General features: G+C 34.2%; 2 protein-coding genes and 1 long non-coding RNA gene across 8 annotated transcripts; 1 reads left to right on the top strand and 2 right to left on the bottom strand.

Moving 5' to 3' along the window:
* Positions 1-397: 397 nt before the first annotated feature.
* LOC141671064 (uncharacterized) lies at positions 398-2,958 on the bottom strand. Its single transcript, XR_012554928.1, has 2 exons — positions 1,083-2,958; positions 398-759 (listed from the first exon to the last, which is right to left on the bottom strand). It is a non-coding gene; the product is annotated as an uncharacterized LOC141671064 (long non-coding RNA).
* Positions 2,959-3,116: 158 nt separating this feature from the next.
* On the top strand, positions 3,117-6,403 carry LOC141671031 (metal transporter Nramp2-like). 6 transcript variants are annotated; one of them, XM_074477147.1, is made up of 6 exons: positions 3,117-3,402; positions 4,051-4,320; positions 4,390-4,596; positions 4,877-5,013; positions 5,092-5,744; positions 5,944-6,403. In XM_074477147.1, the coding sequence occupies exons 2-6, from the start codon at positions 4,130-4,132 to the stop codon at positions 6,157-6,159; spliced, it is 1,404 nt and encodes a 467-aa protein (XP_074333248.1). In that variant the 5' UTR covers positions 3,117-3,402; positions 4,051-4,129; the 3' UTR covers positions 6,160-6,403. The 6 variants fall into 6 exon arrangements, with proteins under 6 accessions (XP_074333248.1, XP_074333221.1, XP_074333215.1 ...); XM_074477120.1 differs by having other exon boundaries at positions 3,117-3,948; positions 4,051-4,596; XM_074477114.1 differs by having other exon boundaries at positions 4,051-4,596.
* A 1,030-nt stretch (positions 6,404-7,433) lies between these two features.
* LOC141671070 (plant UBX domain-containing protein 4-like) lies at positions 7,434-13,269 on the bottom strand. The gene is made up of 4 exons (XM_074477163.1): positions 13,031-13,269; positions 10,266-10,554; positions 8,747-8,842; positions 7,434-8,165 (listed from the first exon to the last, which is right to left on the bottom strand). Exons 1-4 carry the CDS (start codon positions 13,252-13,254, stop codon positions 7,785-7,787), a joined length of 990 nt encoding a protein of 329 aa, XP_074333264.1. The 5' UTR covers positions 13,255-13,269; the 3' UTR covers positions 7,434-7,784.
* Between the last annotated feature and the right edge of the window lie 6,990 nt (positions 13,270-20,259).

The raw sequence follows: 20,259 nt of genomic DNA on the forward strand, positions 1-20,259 counted from the left end.
AATATTTTATATGGACTTTTGAAATCAAGTTGTTTGGATGGAAACAGATTTATTAAATGGGCAGTAGTAAGGAGACAATCTCCCTAGAATGTGATTAGTAAATTTGATTGAATTTTCAAGGCACAAGCCGTGTTTAGCAAGTGTTGGTGTTTACATTCAACAACACCATTTTGTTGGGGTGTGTAAGGGCAACTGGTCTGATGAACTATGCCTAAAGAGCCAAGACAACTGGAAAATTCTTTATTGCAGAATTCAGTACCATTGTCAAACCTCAAGGTCTTGATAGTGGTGTGAAATTGATTTTTAACATAAACAAAAAAAATTCATTAGTAACATAGGAACTGGGGACTTATCACTAATGAGAAAGATCCAGGTGATTTTAGAGAAATCATCAACAACAGTCAAAAATTTGTTACACTTGTCATGGGTAAAAGCTTTGTATGGCCCCCAGACATCGTATTGTATTAGTTCAAATATAGCAGTACATTTTGCATTGCTTACAGGGAATGTAAGTCTAGTATGTTTAGCTTGTAAACATATATCACAATGAGATGAATCAGAACTGATACTAGATGAAGTATGAATACAAGTATTGTGTTTAAGTATAGAGAATGAGGGATGACCAAGTCTAGAGTGCCAAGTTTGGAAAGAATCTGCAGTAGTGTGAGCATTAGCTGAAAGGATAGCAGGTTTGACACTTAATTTATAAAGGCCTTCTGTGTATTCACCAATCTCTCTCTCCTTCTTCGAAGCATGAACCTGCATTAGACATTTAGTAGGGGAAAAATAGATTGCACAAGATGAGTCTGCAGTTAGTTTGGCTACAGACAGTAAATTACAATGAAATTATGGGACATGAAGCACTTCTTTGAGTACAAGGCCTGAATCAAGTTGGATATCCCCAATATGACATATTTGAGAGATATTACCATTTGGTAGGTGAATATCTGATTTCAGCTCATGAAAGTTTGTAAGTAAAAATATATGTGGAGTAATATGATGTGTAGCGCCTGAATCTATGATCCAAGTATACACAGAGTTATCAAACTGAGTACTAGTAGAGTTGGTCATATATGTTGTACCTGCAGTTTGATTGTTGAACTCATGAATCCAAGGAGCATGTGAAGCCTGAGGTCTGACATTTGCTTGCAATAGCTGCATCAGTTCTTGATACTGACTATGAGTGAGAGCAGGTGGAGTAGTGAAGGTAGATTCAGGTAAGATTAGTGGACTGTCAGAAATATCAGGTTGCTTATCACTGAATGCACATTGTGAATTAGACTGAGATGTTGTAGACTGATTTGCAGCAGGTTTCTTAGCATTCGCATTTTTGGCTTGGGATGACCATGTAGACGGTGCCACTCAGGGTAGCCGTGTAGAAAGAAACATGCCACGAGAGTGACGAGCCATATTGTTGTGATCACAGTACACAGAGGTGTCTGAAGCTTTCTTTGTAACCTTAGCTTTGTTAGAGCTGTTTGAGGAATGAAATTTGACATTCATGACAGAGTGTTCAGATACAATTGATGTAGGTCTAAACTCACGCTGATTTTCTTCTTGTAACAATATGGAGTAGGAGTGACTTAAGTCAGGTAATGGATTTATCAAGAGTATCTGACCATGAACATTTGTATATTGTTCGTTGGGTCCCATCAGAAACTGGCTAAATTTGACTAATTTTTCATAACTGTCAAGTTTTGCAGCATTTTGACAAACACAAGTGGTGCTAAAGCATGTACATTTAGGAATAGGTGACAATGCATCTAATTCATCAATTAAACATCGAAATTTCGTCAAGTAATCTGTGATTGATAGTGTATCTTGACTTAACGAAGCAATATCTTTATGAAGATAGAACAATCGCGGAACATTATGTTGAGAAAATCGTGTTGCGAGATCGTTCCAAATCTCTCTTGCAGTGTTCATGTATACAACAGATTTGTGAATATCTGAACTAATTGAGTTTAGAAGCCATAAAATTACCAGATTGTTACTGCGAGTCCAAAGAGAGATTTGAGCTACATCTGCGGTAGGTTTAGGTAGTGTTCCATCGATAGAACTAAGCTTGAGTTTTGTAGAAAGTGCAATCTTCACTGATCTGCTTCAATGATGAGAGTTTGATTGATTGAGCATCTCTATAACTAAGGATAGGCCTGGATGATCTGCAGAACTCAGAAAGTATGGATGATTGATATCTATAGTTGTTGTTGATGATGAAGATGCCATTGGATTAGGTGATGAACCAACTGTCGTTGATTACAGCGGAAGCATAAGAACGAATCATATCACGAACATGATCTTCATGGCTCTGATACCATGACAGTTTGATAATTTGTGCAGTAGAAAATGAGAAATTGAAGAAGATGAAAATAAAAGTTTATTGAATCTCCTTACTTCTACAAAGATACTGAAAATGTGTATATATACAACTCAAAATTAAACTCTCTCAATTGACCATTCTTAATTAAATCCTAACAAACTTGACAGCACAGCAATCACCGGCAACTTGAAGACTGACTTGCTTCCTCTGATTTCTCTGATTTGTCTATAACTGTAACGTAAAGTTAGTGTGAAGATAAATGTCAGGAATATGTGTCATGTTTGCAGCGACTAGGAGATTTCGTTCATGGTGACCGGTGGTGACAGCTGAAGCAAAAGCTCTTTAAGTGGCAATCAAGCTTGGAAGAAGACATGGGCTTGACAACATTGTTCTTGAATCTAATTATCAATCATTAATTACAGTTTGTTGAAGGGGGCCATTTATTTCTCGGAACGGGTCTCTATTTTAGATGACATTGTATTTCTTAAAAGGAATAGTAAAATAAGCTGGGTCCTCGAAAAAAAAAAGTTGGAGAATTTTTTTTTCATAAAATGAGTTGATTGGTTTACATTTTGGTACAAAGTGTTTGAAATTTTATTGGTATTATCTGAACACCAAACTAATGCAATGCTGGGCCACCAAATTCATATTATTTTCACATGAGGAGGTACTCAGGTCATCATCAGACTCCATAGAATACGAGTAGACTAAATTAGCTAAAAGCTACTACATACTACCAATCAAACTTGGGGGTATTTCTTGCGAGGTTCGGTTGTCACATCACAGTACCATCAATATTTAGCATCTATTCAAATAATTGGCCTTGATGTATGTATCAATGAAGGCACGGATGAAGGATATACACATGTGTGATAATTTAAGTGAGCAAGAGTAACCATCAGCCAACCATAAGTGTGGGCAGCGTTTTTGAAAATGGCATTACTTGGCTCAGGCTCTCCAGATGAACAACTTATACTCCTAGTTGCAACTACAGAGTACTACTAGTTACAATTTTATTTTCTTTTTCTTTTTCATTTTTGTCGTCCGCTTCATTTTGTGTGCTTGTTTTCTGCTGAACCCAGGTACGTAATATATTCGAGATTTAATTTAATTTAATTTCTTGGTATGTCCTTCTTGTTCAACTTCTAACTCTATTAGCTTCTGTTCAGTGATTTTTCTTTTATTTAATTATTTATAATGCATGTGACTTCAAAAGTTGGATTGCCGATTCTGTGTATATAGAGCTAGAGCTGAGTTGACAAATTGTTTAATCCAAATAGTGTCATTTCATTGAGCCTATAGCTGAGTTGGCAAATTATGAAATATGCCCTGTATTTTCATCATAAAAAGAATTGAAAAGTGTAATCCTTTTATAATATCTATTAGTGTTTCTTGTTCTAGCTAGTTTGTTAATCGTATTTCATTATAGAAGAATCAAGTTTGTTAGTTATCTTGTACCTAGGAAGCAGGGGTGCGGCACCCCCTCACGAACTACGCACCAGATACGTATGGGGTGCGGGGGTGCGGGGGTGCGCGGGGGTGCGTCGGGACGCGCACGGGGTGCGCCACGCTGGCGAGTCCACGTATTCTTCAGAACAGATAGGGGGGGTGCGGGAAGGGCACGAAATGTAATCGTTATTGGCATTTTAGATGCTCTTTGCTCTTTGTTGTTAACTCTCTATATTTCATCCTACTCGAATTTTAGATGTACTCGGTTCATGTTTTGACAGTTTAGAACTGCACTGGATGCGGAGTTGAAGCTAGTGAAGGAAATAATCCTCCAGGATCTTCTTCTGCGCCATCATTAATATGCATCTCAACGACTTTATCTCCAGTGACACTGGATCTTCTTATATTGTCTTAGATGATGATGACAGTACTACAGCTCCGTTCTCGTGGAACAAGTTGTGGGAATTCACAGGCCCGGGTGTTTTAATGTGCATTGCATTTCTTGATCCTGGAAATTTAGAGGGAGACTTGCAGGCTGGTGCAATTGCAGGGTACTCTTTGTTATGGTTGTTATTATGGGCTACTGTGATGGGATTGTTAATACAGCTTTTATCGGCCAGGATTGGGGTAGTTACCGGGAAGCACATGGCTGAGATATGTAGAGAGGAGTATCCGAGATGGGCAAGCTTGTTGTTGTGGTGCATGGCGGAGTTGGCTTTAATCGGTGCTGATATCCAAGAAGTTATTGGGAGTGCTATTGCTATTAATATTCTTAGTAATGGTGTAGTTCCTCTTTGGGTTGGTGTTATAATTACAGCTTCTGACTGGTACGTAATTGTACCAAACATTCTCACTAATGTTTGTAGGAACTTCACCAAACATTTAGTAAAACTCAAACTTACAAGTTTTAAAATCTACTAGACTCCCAATCCAAGTTTTATTACCGATCATATATTCATGTCAGCAATACTCTCTCGTGTTCTCAACTTGATTTTATGAATCCATATTTTTTTTTGCTATCATCTTAGCTTAATTTTAATCACAAGATATTTGCTTAATCAAGTTCTAACATTCTTGAAATTACACATGTTATGTTAACTGGAACAGTTTCTTCTTTCTGTTTCTTGAGAACTATGGAGTGCGAAAACTAGAAGCTGTTTTCGCTGTTCTTATCTCTACTATGGCCTTATCATTTGCTTGGATGTTTGTTGATACGAAACCAGATGGAAATGAACTACTAGTAGGTCCGATATTTGATCATTTAATAATGTTCTGTTCACTTTGAGATTATTGCTATAAATTTCAAAAACACCCTTTTTCAGGTCTTTTGGTTCCAAAACTTGGTCGAAAAACCATTCAGAAAGCTGTTGGAATTGTTGGTTGTGTAATAACACCTCACAATGTATATCTGCATTCTGCTTTAGTGCAATCAAGGAAAGTAGATCCGACAAAGAAAGGTCGTGTCCAAGAGGCTCTTAAATACTACACAATCGAATGCTCCATTGCTGTTTTTGTGATGTTTGTGATAAATTTATGTGTTACAACTGTATTTGCTAAAGGATTCTATAATACCAAGGAAGCAAATAGTTTAGGGCTACTAAATGCAGGGAAATTTCTTCAAGAGAGGTACGGTGGAGGAATGTTTCCGATTCTTTATATATGGGGAATCGGCTTATTGGCTGCTGGCCAAAGTAGCACTTTAACTGGTACATATGCAGGACAGTTTATAATGGGAGGTTTTCTTGATCTTCGTATGAGAAAATGGCTAAGATCTTTAATAACCAGAAGTTGTGCTATTGTACCGACTATGATTGTTGCTGTTGTGTTTAACAGATCCGATGCTTCGTTAGATAATCTGAATGAATGGCTTAATGTGCTTCAAGGTATGCAGATTCCTTTCACCCTCATCCCACTTGTTGTACTGGTGGCTGATGAGCATCTCATGGGAGTTTTCAGAATAGGACCTGTTTATGAAGTAAGTCAACTTTTCACATTTTTGCACGATTATTAAACGCTCAGTTCCAAGTTCTTGTTACTCTCTCCTTTAGCCAAGTAAAAATAGTTTAATCACCTCTTCTAGTACATTGTCAATTATAATCGACACTAGACCTGTTAGTACGTTATGTTTGCTCGTCGTGGTTAATGAATAGATTGTACTGTTTTTTTAAATGCAGTGGATTATGTGGATCGTGGCAGCCCTGGTAACCGCGATTAATGGATATGTGCTGCTAGAATTTTTTTCCTCGGAAGTGAAGGGGGTGGCATTTGGAATTATGGTAAGCAGCGTGATTGTAGCCTATGCTGCATTTATACTGTATCTAATTTCTCATGGAAATGCTCGGTTCAGCGGACTTTGCTCCAAGAGATTATTAGGTTACACTGCTCTATGAACCACCAGGCAGATCATACAGAATGTTGAATGTCTACTCTCTGCATACTACTGAGTTTCCTAGCTAAATTGAACCATTCTATTGTAATTTACTTGGGAACGAGAGAGCAGGATAACAATGTGAATTTGTGATACACTTTTGGTTGCATGAAACCCCAGCAAATGTAAATTCTCTGTATGTGAGTAAGTAGAGTAGTGACAAAATGGAGGTATATTTTGCAAAAAAAAAAAGCACAATTTCTTCTCGTTGTATGGTGCACTGCCCATATATGATTAAATTTTGAAATCATATATATCGGAATTTTTTACAAGATTTAATAGTGTTAATTTGAAAATTAAGTCAAAATATAATTGTTAAAAAAGTTTCATACAACTCCAAGTGATATATTATTGATTTTATAATGATTCTATTTTCCTAAATAATGTCAATGGTAAAGATTTTTTGTTGTAAAGTGACCAATCCAAGTAATAAAATCAATTGAAAATTTGCTTACTTATTTTTACATGATACTTACATCCGTGCAGTTAAATTTTTAATTTAATATTTAAATATTTAGGTGCATTAATATAAAACTTTTCTATTGTAACATTTCAGTCTTTGAAATTTGTGTTTCACAATAAATGATCGTTGGTACAAAAAAATAAATTATGATCAAAATATTTATATGTTATAAATACGAAAAAGGTACATTTCCAAAATATTTGGTAAAACTTTACACTTCTTGATTGGAGAAAGACTGGTCTTACAAAGTAAAGGGCACAGCGGAATTGAGCTTATGGGCTAAATGTTCACAAGTAATTGTGACAATATATGTCGCCCTGTTATGGTGCATGTCGCCCTGTTATGGTGCATGTCATAGCGGCACCATCATTCAAAATGGGCATGTCATAATATCAATTAGTCATGCATGCCTTTTCTTGATTTGACATGTCTTTCTACTAATTTTTTTTTAATAATTATTTTAATATTAGAAATATCTGAAAATAACAAATATAATTATAAAATATTCTAAAAAGTTACTAATGTAAATGAGTATTATGATGATATTAGATTGTTATTATCTAGTAACTTTAATTTTACATTCAATTATATTAGTACAATCAATATGTTTTAAATTTTATTATATTTAATTAATAAATGGCATGCCCCGCATGCCTTCGCAAAGTCTCGCCCTGTTAATCGGCTACAAATCATTGGATATATTCAAGGGGGGTTTGTTGAAAAGATACTGGGCTTTGTCCTATCACAAAACCAATATCTGGTCCATAGTAATATATTCACCATAAAAGTATTATAGACTTCTCCGAGCCAAGTTATCTCATAATAAATGTGTTTGTACACAACCTGACCAGATGAGAAGAGAATGATGTCATCACAACATAGTACATAACAAAGAAGTCATCTACATGTTCGAAACAGGGCATTTAGATCATTAACATCAATAAGCATCAGCCATCAAGTATCAAACCATATAGGAGGACAACGTCCTTTAATATCTATGCTATGTGCTTAAACACCAAATCATAACTGTAGCGAGAAGATTTGGTCCATAAAAAGTAACTCAAGGAAAATGACAAGTTGATATGGTAACAGTACGGTCCAGATCTCAAATCTCACAAGCTCAATTAAGATTTCTGGATAATAACAGAATTGGCGAGGCCTGCCTGCTCAATTGTCTGTCCATGTTCAGTGAGTTGTTTTGGAGGGAATCCAACAGTCTGCAACTGATAATTTCTAGAACCCTCAGGCCTGGATGCATCAATGAAAGCTCGAATATCACCAACCGTGTGGTGATAATTGAAGTGAGCAACCAAACGAGTTCCATCAGCCAACCTCAATTGTATTGAGGTAGATGGCAATGATTGGTCAACGACCAGACCCATGGAAGGTGTGGGGGCAGCATTATTAGAACTGGCATTACTTGTCTCAGGTTCCCCAGATGAAGAAGCGCTACCACCAAGAGTCCTCCCCGCACCCTGAAATGCAACTTTACGTGGTTTGGGTTCCTGTATGAATATAATACAACCCACGAGCATTGTCATTTGTCAATTAGTTCCCAGATTGTTAAAGAGGACCTGTAATTAAGTAGTATACATCCACCCTAGTGATCTTAGAGCAACTCCAATAGAGTCCTAACATGTTCCTTAAAAATATTATTATAAAAATGAATCCTAGTGTTTTAGAATTTTTAATTGTATGTCAACTCCAACAACATTCCTTATAAATGTATCCTAGTAATATTTTAATATTATTTTTAAACTCTAGTTATGCATTTAATATGGAGAAGGAGAGAGAAATGAATTATTTATCATTAAAATGAAGATAAGGAATCACTAATGGTTACTTATAAATAAGGCATGAGTGGAGGATGCTAACTTTTTAAGGAAGCACTAGGATGCTGTTGGAGCTCTATTTTTTACAAAATTCCTTAAATTTTAGTTTAGGATCTTAAATAGCTAACTTGTTGGAGTTGCTCTTATATTTCCTACTTTACATATATTCACCCATATAAAACAGGAACACATTGCACAAATAAAAGTCATGAGAACCATAATTTTGAGAGTAAAAGATAGAAGTGAGGACTTACAGGAAAATTCTCATCCCGCCTAATTAAATTGGAACGGACAAGGGTCTTCGCATCTTCAGGCTCAAGCTCTTTTGGGCACTCGGACTTTCTAATGCTCTGCAATCCAACAACAATTAAACCAATTAAAAACAAGGCAAAATCCGAGTACCAAAAGTTGCAAATGTGTCCCACTCCTGGTATATTACAACCCAGTCCAATCTGTGCAAAGTTGTAAGATAGATCAAGCTCCTGATGCAAATGGGTGCTACAAATCCAGTCCAAATCACATAGTAAAAAATTAGGCTCCAGGCTTGTATATAAAAAGTATTCATCCATGTCTAATAAGAAAGGTAAACATATTATTTACATCTCCCAGTAAATTACAACCATTAAATAGAATGCTAGCTCATCACCAGTACATACAAAAATTAGACACGTAAACTTGCATTCTAAGTTGTTACACCAACCATTTTAACTCTAAAATTACCATTCAACCTCTGCAACTAACTTGAAAGACAGTCAAAACTCAAAACTAATGCCAAAACCACAATTTTCACTTGGTGGTTGCCAACCGCTTGCCCCTAATTAAATATATCATTTTAATTTACAAATAAAATGAACAAGTTCTTTACGTAAAATTGCATTTATTCCCACATAAGGCATCACCAGTTCCCTATGTTGATCAAACTTGGGTATGGGTATGAAATTTGGGACACAGAGACCTTGTCCTGTTTTTAAACACGGTTACTAAGACACAACATAATGTACGCAAAAAAATTATATTGAATAAGATACATTGGTAATATACATAGCATACCCTATTTAAACATGTATTCTTCTCTCCGATTGTTTTTCCCTTTCTTCTTTATTCTCTACCCTTTTTATATTAATAACCAAAGACCCCAGTCATATGTAGTCTTTTTATTGGTCAAAGTAACCAAATTCCAGTCAAGAGACCAACATGGAAGAAGTGTATGTGCCGAGTAAAGGGGTCCAACACAGGTAAGGTGGCTCAGGCCGAAGAGTCCAGGTAACATAGCCAAGTGAACTAAGCAGTATATACCCATATGTCAATATAGCATATTTAGTAATACGAAACTTGTAAGGTAACTGAAAATGAGTATAACTTGCATCTAAAACTGTATGGTCACCTGACGCTTAATTCAATTTGGAGACACAGTCTAACTCACCTAACAGATGTCCACTTTTTACACAAAAAAATAAATTTACAAAAATTGATACTCGTAATACCTAACTTCTACTACCGGTTAGAGGGAACAAAGAATACAATAAATGGAGACTTAAGTATACAGACAGGGACGGAACTATGCATATTTTACCAAAAACATTGGCACACATCCACATGGTATTAGCTAAATTTACGCCCCTTCAAAAGGAACTGTAAGCCATATTTTGGTACTAAAAATAACCAGCTATGCTGCAGGGTTAAAAGCTGAAGAGAACATAGAAAACAGAATAGCTAAATATAAAAGTTGTTAATTGATCTATACAATCTGCTGCATCTGAAGATTGCTATTACCTCCATGAAAGGTGCATTCTCAGGATCATCTAACCTCCGCAAAGGGCCATCATTTACGGTAAATCCATTTCTCCAAAAAACAATACTGTGTACAACAGTCTGAGGCTGCTGGGGAGTAGGAGCAGACTGGACTACATCCCCCGAGAGAACTCTTCCAGTTCCAGTGAAGCTTGTTGAGCTTGATGGAGGAGGAACTTCCAAGGGGCCTTCAACAGCACCAAGCTGCCTAGCTCGATTGAATATTGCATCAACATCATTACCCTTGTTCGGATCTTGAACAAGCATTCCACTGAAAATACCAATATTCATCAGAAAAATTATATGTATTGTGTATGTCAATACCAAATTATACTACCACAGAAGTGTAATCTTTCTCAGCATAGAAATACACCAGAACACAAAGAGAAACAAGTAAAATAAATATTTTAATGGCCTCAGTCATTTAAAGCATAATTGTGTTAGCCTTTTAAAATCTCTAGTGTCTCGTGTTTACAAATGATGTTAGTTATTCCACAAAATTAGATCTTCTCAAACAGTTACTCACGAAAAAAAAGTAAGCAGCAGAACAGCACAATGTTCGATTACACAAGAGGTTTCAAATTAAAATTAGTAAATTCTTGTGTATATGTAGGTCAGCTTGACAGAAACGTAAAAGTCTCCGAAACAGAAAGAAGGTAAACAAGTAGGCATTCAGCCAATAAATCTTAATAAATTCTTAAAACCCCAGTAGTTATGGAGAACATAGAGAATAATTGATATGATAAACTATAACTCACCACAAACAGTATTATCTAGCATAGCCCCACAATGGAAACAGGACAAGGTTAATAAAAGAATTGAAAATAGATGATTGGACCTATCTCAAATTCTCCACAGAGAATCGGAAAAGACAGATTTAAATCCTCTTATTTATAAAAAAATCATAACTTCTGGATATCCACAATCTAAAGTATTACATGAGATTACATAGAATTACTATGACTCAGAAGACATGTGGGTTCCTATTTAAAAGAAACAAATTATAATCTATGAGTACTTTCCAATAATATTCTACTTCCACATAACATTAAAAAAATTAAACAAAAGAAAAAAAAATTAATTAATCTATTCCCATAAATCTAGAATATTCCTTCTACTCTATTTACCTGATAAAAGAAACTAAAATATCTGAGTGACTCCATTAAATTTTGTTTGTAAATAATATATAAATATACAAATTAATTTATTAATTCATTTGTCTGCATCACAAATTGTCTTGTATTCTCGTTTTTCTAGGTACTTGACCTATCATTTTACTATAATCAGTTTCTATTGAACTTCCACCTCCAATATTTCAATTTTCGCGTTTACCATTAAGTGATAACACTAATTACCAACAAGCATTCTTTCCACAACGAGCTCCATTGCATAAGACGAAGATCATCAAACAAATATTCGACTTCAAACACCAATACTTCAATTCTTGCATGTACCATAAAGTGTTAACAGTAAATTACATTGGTATTTTAAACAAAAAAAATTACATTAGTATTAAACTATTAATACAGTTCTAAAGTTTATAGAACAAACTAGATCGCCATTAAAGATAGTAAAGATCTTGAAGAGATCACCATAACAGAAAATGTATATACACAATGTTTGTAAGTATATGTTTACAGCTGAGCAAACAACACAAACTGAACTAACTGGGTACACAAAACTATTAGAGGTCTATATATAAGGTCCTGTGAGTTGACCACAACGTCGACTAATGTATTTAAAGTAATTACAAAATGTAGGCTATACAGATTAACAATACTACTGTATACGTATACATGGTTATCACATCGCCAAGTCGAGCCTTGACAACCGAGTACCTTCAAGAAGACTAGACGACAAGTTGTTCGGCAAGTCGTAAAAAGTCAACAAGTCATTTATATGTATATATACATTAGATTTAATATATAATAGGAAAAAACACATCAGTTTCACAATTTAAATTAAAAGTGATAGAATACTAAGTACAAAGTAAGCATTGTTACTACCTAATAACAATCAAAAACCAAATAAGAGATACGTCGAAGCAAATAAATACATAAGTGATCACGAAAATCAAGAAAAGTTATCCATTTAAATATATGTTCATCTCCATCTCCTTTCTGTGAATTGTCATTGGTTGGATTGGCCACTGAACACCATAATTATGGTCATCACGATGCCAAGTCGGCCATCAAGGGGTGAGATAACAGATCCAAGTCGGGCTTTGAAAAGCCTCGACACCCGAGCACCTTCGTATTCATATCGACTAGTCATCTTCGTGAAAACAATGTGCACATATAATTACTAAGACAAACAGTTTCAAGAAAAATCTAACATAAAACAATTGCGACAATCAATATCAATTACAACAATAACATATAGGCTTAACTAGTAAAGCAAATAGAAACAACTTTGACAGGTAATTCCTTGACCAAGACCAAACCATCAAAGTAAACACATCCTACAAAAACTTCAACTCATATACACGTCAGTATAATTTACATACAAGTTTCGATACACTTCTCAATCCTCCGTTTCTTAAAAAATGAACATAAACAAACATATTTACACAAACACACCCTAAACTACAAAACCTAAACCTAAAATTCTAATCAAAACAATTACAACTCAATTACCGATTCAATTAAGCTGCAACACAACTGAATTAGAGAATACTACATACAATTTCAAATATAAAAACGCGTAAATAACAAAATTAAATGATATAACATTGGGGAAAATAAAACCTCTTTTCGCCGCCAGTGTAATACTCTTGAGGAGCATCGGAGTCGCTGTCGGAATCGGGTCCAGAGGGTCGGTTCAAATCGGAGAGGGTCCGGATACCACCGGGTCGACTCGACGAGGGTTTTGATGGTTTCTTTGACATTTTCGTTGGTCTTTTAGCTTCAAAAATGTGTGTGTAAATGAAATGATGTGCGAATAGGGAGTGTATACAGAATAAAGAATACATTTATGTGGCTGATTTATTATATTCTTTCTTTTTCTACAAAATTCTACAAATACCTGTTGAAAATTATTGAGTTTTTCCTGCAAATTAGTTTGTCGCAATAATTTATTTCTGTTAATTCAAAACAGAAGAATTTTGGTTAGATAGTAAGTTTTTGAAACACGATTAGGTAATTATTAAACAAACTAGGTCTGTAAATCGTGCGAGTCACGGACATATTCTAGAATATTACGTAATTTTTTTATTAATATTAATTTTATTTAAGGTATTTGGAATTTAAGTTAGTTATAGATGTTGAGATATTACAAACTTATTTTTGTGTTATATTCATAGAAAATTCTCGGTGTGACTATATTATTGTCGACTTATCGGAAAAAATTTAATACTAAATAATTATTTTTGTGTTGTATTAGTTCATTGCGGAGAAAAAAGCGCAAAATACCCACATTTCTGCATCAACGGCCCAAAATATCCAGATTCTAAGTGCATTACCCAAAATACCGACGGGATACCGACAGGATACGTATTTTGAAAAGGAGTATCCAAATTTACAAAATCACGTATTTGACAAATGCGCATCCCATGATACGCATTTCAAGAATGCATGTCTTCACTTAGTTTTTAATTTTTTTTATAAAAGATACGCATTCTATGCATGCGTATCCACACATTACAGAAATGCGTATCTAAACTTATATTTTTTTAATAATTTTTTCCATTTTTTTGACTGAAATAAAAGCAAAGGTACGCATGTTTCACGTGCATATCTCGTGATACGCATTCATAGGATGCATATCTCTAGACACGCATGTGGTACATGCGTATTAGATCGGTATTATGGGCCACCTAATTTGAATCTGGACATTTTGGGCCATCCTTTTTTATGGTGGGGCTTTAGCGCCATCACTCTTGTGTTCTGTAGATAGGAATTTCATTTAAGATACGTGCACAGTGTAAATGCAATTATATTATTTTCAAATTGTCATTAAGTATTTGATACTACATGGTATGTTCCTTGTAATATTGTATTGGTAGGAATTTCTCGTAAAAAAATGTGACAAATATATTGCGTATTTTGTAAAAAGTATTTGATATTTCGTAATTGTTATGAATAATCATATTACATATTTAATAATTTAAAAAAATATTACTCAAAATAATTTTGTACGTGTATTTTAAATTATGTAGTGATGAATTATTTTCGTTAGTCACTTAAAGTACAATTAATTTGAAATAAAATTATGTCTTGTTATTTAAAAAAACTGATATAATAATATAATGTTATATTTATAATTATTTCAAAATCTCTAATTTTTAATTATATTTTATTACTTTTTAAATGATACATATAACTTAAATAACATACGTATAAAAATATGTGTGGATGTATGTTTATATATATTAGCTCTATAGCTCGTGCGATGCATGAGCATACTCTAGATTGTGCTAATTTAAACTGTTTTCGCTGTAATTGTTGGCGATATATTTATGTTGTTATCTAATGGATGAATATTTATTTGTTTATGAATATGAGCACGAGTGATCGAGGTATGTTTGCAATTGTGGATTCACATGAAGTAATAAATTATGTTAAGTATATATTTGTTGCCACTTCATAATTAAATGGTATTTGTAATACGTTAATGCGTAGAAAGTAAAATAAATACAAGTGATCATGTGTGCCTGATGTATATCATTCACTCTAAATATAAATTAATTATTAATTTATTTTTAATTATTTAATGTGTTTTGTGCTATAAATGTGATTGATGACTCATGCTATATAGGCAATTGACGTCATTATTGTAAGTTTATTCAGTAAATGACATATGATACTCTCCGTCCCAATAACTTTCTATTTTGGGATGTTCCAACAGTTTGTTAACATTTTCTAAATAATATCTAATCTTTACAATGGATCCAAAATTTACACCCGATTTCTTAATTTTTCTTTAACATAATTTATTTTTTTTAATCTTTGTGTCTAATGATATGGATAAAAAGTAATCCGTAAAGACACAATTAATACTGAATTAATTATGTCCTAAAGTTGACTGGTCAAGGCCGTGACGCCACGGCCCAAAGTAGGTCGTCACGGTCACGGCCTAATATGAATTTTAATAATCCAAGTGGACTATGACGGCCACGACCCAAAGTGGGTCGTGTAGCCCATGGCCCAAAATCAGTTGCGTGATAAGCCCGCCGAGCAGGCCTAAGAATGAAGTCCACGAGGACACATACATCGGATACAACATGAAAATAAACTCTCCTAGGAAGGATCCAGAATCCACCGTATAAGAGAGTCCTACTTACCATCTAAGGCTCTATTTGGGAGTGCTGTTGAAAACAGCTGTGCTGTGTGAAAAAGTGTTGGTGGAAAAAGTGCTATTAGGAAAATTAGATGACTGTTTAATAATGTTTTTTTAATTTATGCATATTTTGAGATATAATATATAAAATAGTGTTTTTGAGAAGGTTTGATGGTGAAACTGATAGCTATTTCTTGCAAAAGCTGAAAACAGCTTTTTCCAAAAGCATTGGGGGGCATGTTTTTGCTAACAGCAGCTTTTAGACCAAAAGCGATTTTCCATACAACAACTTTTAGAATTTACCAAACATTTTTCTTACATCTTTTCAGCAAAAAACTGTTGTACATGTCTGCAACAGCTATACCAAACGGGGCCTAAGTAGGAGACTTGTCCACTAATTCTCCCTACAATAGTCTAACCATAGACTCAACATCTATATAAAGGGCTCTACCCCTCAATCTATAACTAAGTTTTTTGCTAGATTCTCTACAACGCAGATATACGTAGGCATCTTGCGTGGACAACCCGTTCCCACCGCGAGAGCAACCATTAAAGCTCGAAACTCACCAACCCTAACATTAATTGTAAACATAACCCTAGTTTTTATTGCATAACATCTAACAACGATGTTAACAACCTATGGGACGATGGAAGTTTATGATATATGTCATAGACCGATAAATAGTGAAGTATAAATCGTAAATATATGTACAAATAGATTATTTTATTTTTATTTAATTGAATTTAATATAATATTTCTCCATTTCATTATGTTGGAGGACGATGTTAGATTGATGACAAATAAGAATGTACGAGTACGTAAGTGTGTGTGTCCCTGTACTAATTTATATATATGTATATGTTTATTATATGTATGTATGTATATATGCACATATTAATTATACAACAATTAATAATTTTTAATAAATGAATGACGAGATGAATTAAATATTATATAGATATTAATGTAGGGGTATAATTGTCATATGAATTAATTTGCTCAACAAACCCCTAACAATGTTAACAACCTATGAGACGGTGGGAATATATGATAAATATCAAATAATATTAATAGTGAAGTATAAATCGTACATATGTGTAAATATTTTGTTTTATTTTTTATTTCATATAATCTAATATAATATCTGGCTATTTCATTATGTTGAAGGACGATGGTAAATTGATGATAAATAAGAATATATAAATATGAATCTATGTATGTAAATGTGTATGTGTGTGTATTTATGTGTGTGTATGTATGTGTTTATGCACGTATGTATTGGTGTGCAAGACATGCCTGTACTTTAATAAGACTAAGTCAAATTGACAACCCTAAGTAAGTTGTATTGTAATCTTAGTTTGCATTTGTACTTGTAACTTCTAAAGTCTGTAAAAATGAAAAAAGAGCAGACTGGAGTATTTTTGTTTAAACAGTATCAAGCCTAAGGATTCTATCTGGAAGAAGATCAAGAAGATCATGCCTCAAAAGAATTATGAAGAAGCTTGGAGTTGAATAAATCTGTTTGGATAAAAATATTCTAAGTCAAGATCTTTACAAGTCACAGATTTAATGGTATAGAGAAGTCACTCGAGAACTCCAAGTGACTTATCGAGAAGTCAGAAAAGCTTATAGAGAACTCACAGAGAGATATCGACAAGTCAAATTGAAGACATGAAGATTGGAGATATCAACAAGTCATTTCTTCACTAGAGAACTCAGAGGTATCGACAAGTCAACATTCATTAGAGAACTCTGAGTTATCGATAAGTCAAATTCCATTAGAGAACTCAGAGATATCGATAAGCCAAAATTCACTAGAGAACTCTGAGTTATCGACAAGTTAAATTTGACTTGAGAACTCTGAGTTATCGACAAGTCAATAAGCCACTAGAGAACTCAGAGATATCAATAAGTCAAAGTGAAAATATGAAGAATAGAGATCTCGAGAAGCCAAATTCTCTTATAGAGAACTCAGATGCCTCTACAAGTCAAATTAAATATGGAGTATTAGAGATCTTGATAGGCCAATATACTTATCGAGATGTCAAGTTCTCTATAGACCAAAATGGAGATCTCGAGGTAAAATCTCAAAGTACAAAATTGGAGACCAGTTCAATATCCAAGATCTACAATCAACAAACAATCCAAACAGCTGGATTGACAAGTCTATAAAAAGCAGCTTGAAGGATGTGCAAGAGCAATAATGAAGATTAACTGACAAAGGAAGATCAAAGTAAACACAGGATGCTAAGATATGCTAAGCCAGAAATGGAAGATACACTTTTCCTAAAATGGAAATGATAAGTGACAGTTTACTAAAATTAATAGCATGTCTTATTGTACACTTTGTAAACCAGCAGTTAACTAAATTATAAAGTTAAAACTGGTCCTTTAGTTAATTGTAACAATTTAGATAGAAAATCTTGTAACACTCTCAAGGAGAAGCTAAGCTCCTTATCAACAAAGTGCCTAGAAATTTTGTAGCAAAATATTCTTAATTTTAATATAAAATTAAGTGAGTTTTGAAAAGATCTGTGATCTTTATTATTTCATGTTTAATTTCTGCAGTAACACATTTTCACTACAAGATTTAATTTACTTTGTTCAATCATAAAAAGCTCAAGAAAAGCATAAAAACAGTAAAACACATTCACCCCCCTGTGTGTTATTCATTTCCTAACAAGTGGTATCAGTTTCAAGATCTTGGAAGGATGAATACACAGAATATCAGTAGCATCAAAATTCCTACCTTTGACAAAGCTAACTACACTCTTTGGAAAAAGAAAATGTTGTTGTTTATCAGGATGGCCAATCCACTCTATATTCAGATTCTAAAAAATGGTCCCTTGACTCCTATGGTTAGAGTTGAAGAATCAACAGATGGTGATATGGTCATTCCAGATCATTATGCTCCAAAAGACCCTTCTGAGTATACTGAGCCTGAAAAGGAGAAAGTTTCCCTGGATAGTGGCTTGCAGCTAATATTGATAGAGTCACTTGACAATGTGATGTACAACAACATTGTTAACTATGACACTGCCAAACAAATTTGGGAAAAGATTGAAATACTTTATGAAGGAACTGAAGAAGTTAGATCCAATCAAAGAAGGATACTGATTTCACAATATGAGGGTTTTATGGCCAAGCCAAAAGAAAGTATAACTAATGTGTTTGAAAGATTCAATAAGCTGATAAATGACTTGCAGCTCCATGACAAATACTATGAAGCTGAAGAAGTGAACTTAAAGTTCTTGCTTACTCTCCCTGATTATTTGGAACAGAAAATCTCAGCAATCAGGGAAGGGAGAGACTTGAGCAAAATAACACTGGAAGTTCTATATGGAATTCTTAAAACATATGAACTAGAAATGATTTAAAGAAAATCATTGAGATCTGGTCAAGGACATGTTGTAGATGGCTCAAGTTCTTTAATTGTAAATGAAAGCCAAACATCTAATGATGAGCCAAGATCTCAAACTCCAGTTGTCTCACCAAGTGAGCAAAGAACAAATGATTCACAGGAACAAGTCATTCTGGAATTGGAAGAAGATAAGTTCTACACTCTTGATGAACTGGATGAGCTAGATCAGTCAATGGCCTATTTGGCTAGAAAATTCTCTAACATTAGAGTAAAGAAGCCAAGACACTTTAAGGGTAAAGGACAGTCTTTCAACAAAGACAGCAGCTGAAAAGGAAAAGGGAAGTACACTTCTGATAGCAAGAATGGTTACAAAACTGGATATGTTGACAGATCTAAGATAAGGTGATTCAACTGTGATGAACTAGGCCATTTTTCTATAAAATACAGGAAACCCAAGTAAGCAAAGAAAGAAAAAGTTTATCTTGAACTGGAAGCAAAATATGAAGCTTTTCAGAATAAACAGCAAAGCAAAGCTTATATTGCAGAGGGAAAAGTTGGGATGATTCTGATAATGATGAAGATGAGGAAGTTGGAAACTATGCTTTAATGGCCTTGGAGCAAGGAGAATCATCCTCATCAAAAGCACATGTACCAACTCTCACTACCATTGATTTAAATGTGAGTCAATATAAGGAAATGTAGAAAAGATGAGCACAGAAATGTTTCACATTCATACAAGTATGGTTGCTGCTAATGAAGAAGTTAACAGATTGACAAAGATAAATGAGAAGCTTGAAAGTGAGAAACAAGAAACTGAATTGTTGTTGGTAGAGCTTGAAACTGTAAGACAAGAAAATACATATCTGAAGAACAAGCTCAAGTGTGCAAGTGAAATTGAAGCAATGCTAAGGGAGAAGCTGGAAAAGAATGAAGTTAAATTGAAATCCTTCACGAATGCATCTGAGTTAATTGGACAGTACCATGAGAAAAACAAGCCATGTGCAAACATTGTCATTGGTCTTGATTATAATGCTTTGAACAGCAAGAAGAAGAATATAGGTGACAAATGGAAAGCAACAGAAGCTGAAAATGTCCCAACCATCCTGAAAAAGGTTTATTCACCTATGTTCAAGGCATGTGAAGTAAATTACAGTGAGGAAGAGTTGATTATCAAGCAAGAAATTATTGATGAAGATAAAGAGAAGAAAGATGCAGAAGCAACTCCATCTTCCAAAGCTGAAGAAAAGCTCATGGATAAACAAAGCTCCAAGACACATGTCAAAGAAACCAAGACAGAAGATGCAAGAAAGAAGAAGAAAAATAGAAATGGGAAAATT

The sequence above is a fragment of the Apium graveolens genome, chromosome 1, assembly GCF_009905375.1.
Source record: "Apium graveolens cultivar Ventura chromosome 1, ASM990537v1, whole genome shotgun sequence".
NCBI lineage: Eukaryota > Viridiplantae > Streptophyta > Magnoliopsida > Apiales > Apiaceae > Apium > Apium graveolens.

Bases quoted from the DNA above. Each gene is read 5' to 3' on its own strand.
- LOC141671070 (XM_074477163.1), bottom strand. From the start codon at position 13,254: ATGTATTCTTTATTCTGTATACACTCCCTATTCGCACATCATTTCATT. The intron at 10,555-13,030 runs GTTTTATTTTCC...TGGTATTTTCAG, and splicing joins TACACTGGCGGCGAAAAGAG to TGGAATGCTTGTTCAAGATC. The intron at 8,843-10,265 runs GTAATAGCAATC...GTTGGATTGCAG, and splicing joins AGAATGCACCTTTCATGGAG to AGCATTAGAAAGTCCGAGTG.
- LOC141671031 (XM_074477120.1), top strand. From the start codon at position 4,130: ATGCATCTCAACGACTTTATCTCCAGTGACACTGGATCTTCTTATATT. The intron at 5,014-5,091 runs GTCCGATATTTG...ACCCTTTTTCAG, and splicing joins TGGAAATGAACTACTAGTAG to GTCTTTTGGTTCCAAAACTT. The intron at 5,745-5,943 runs GTAAGTCAACTT...TTTTAAATGCAG, and splicing joins GAATAGGACCTGTTTATGAA to TGGATTATGTGGATCGTGGC.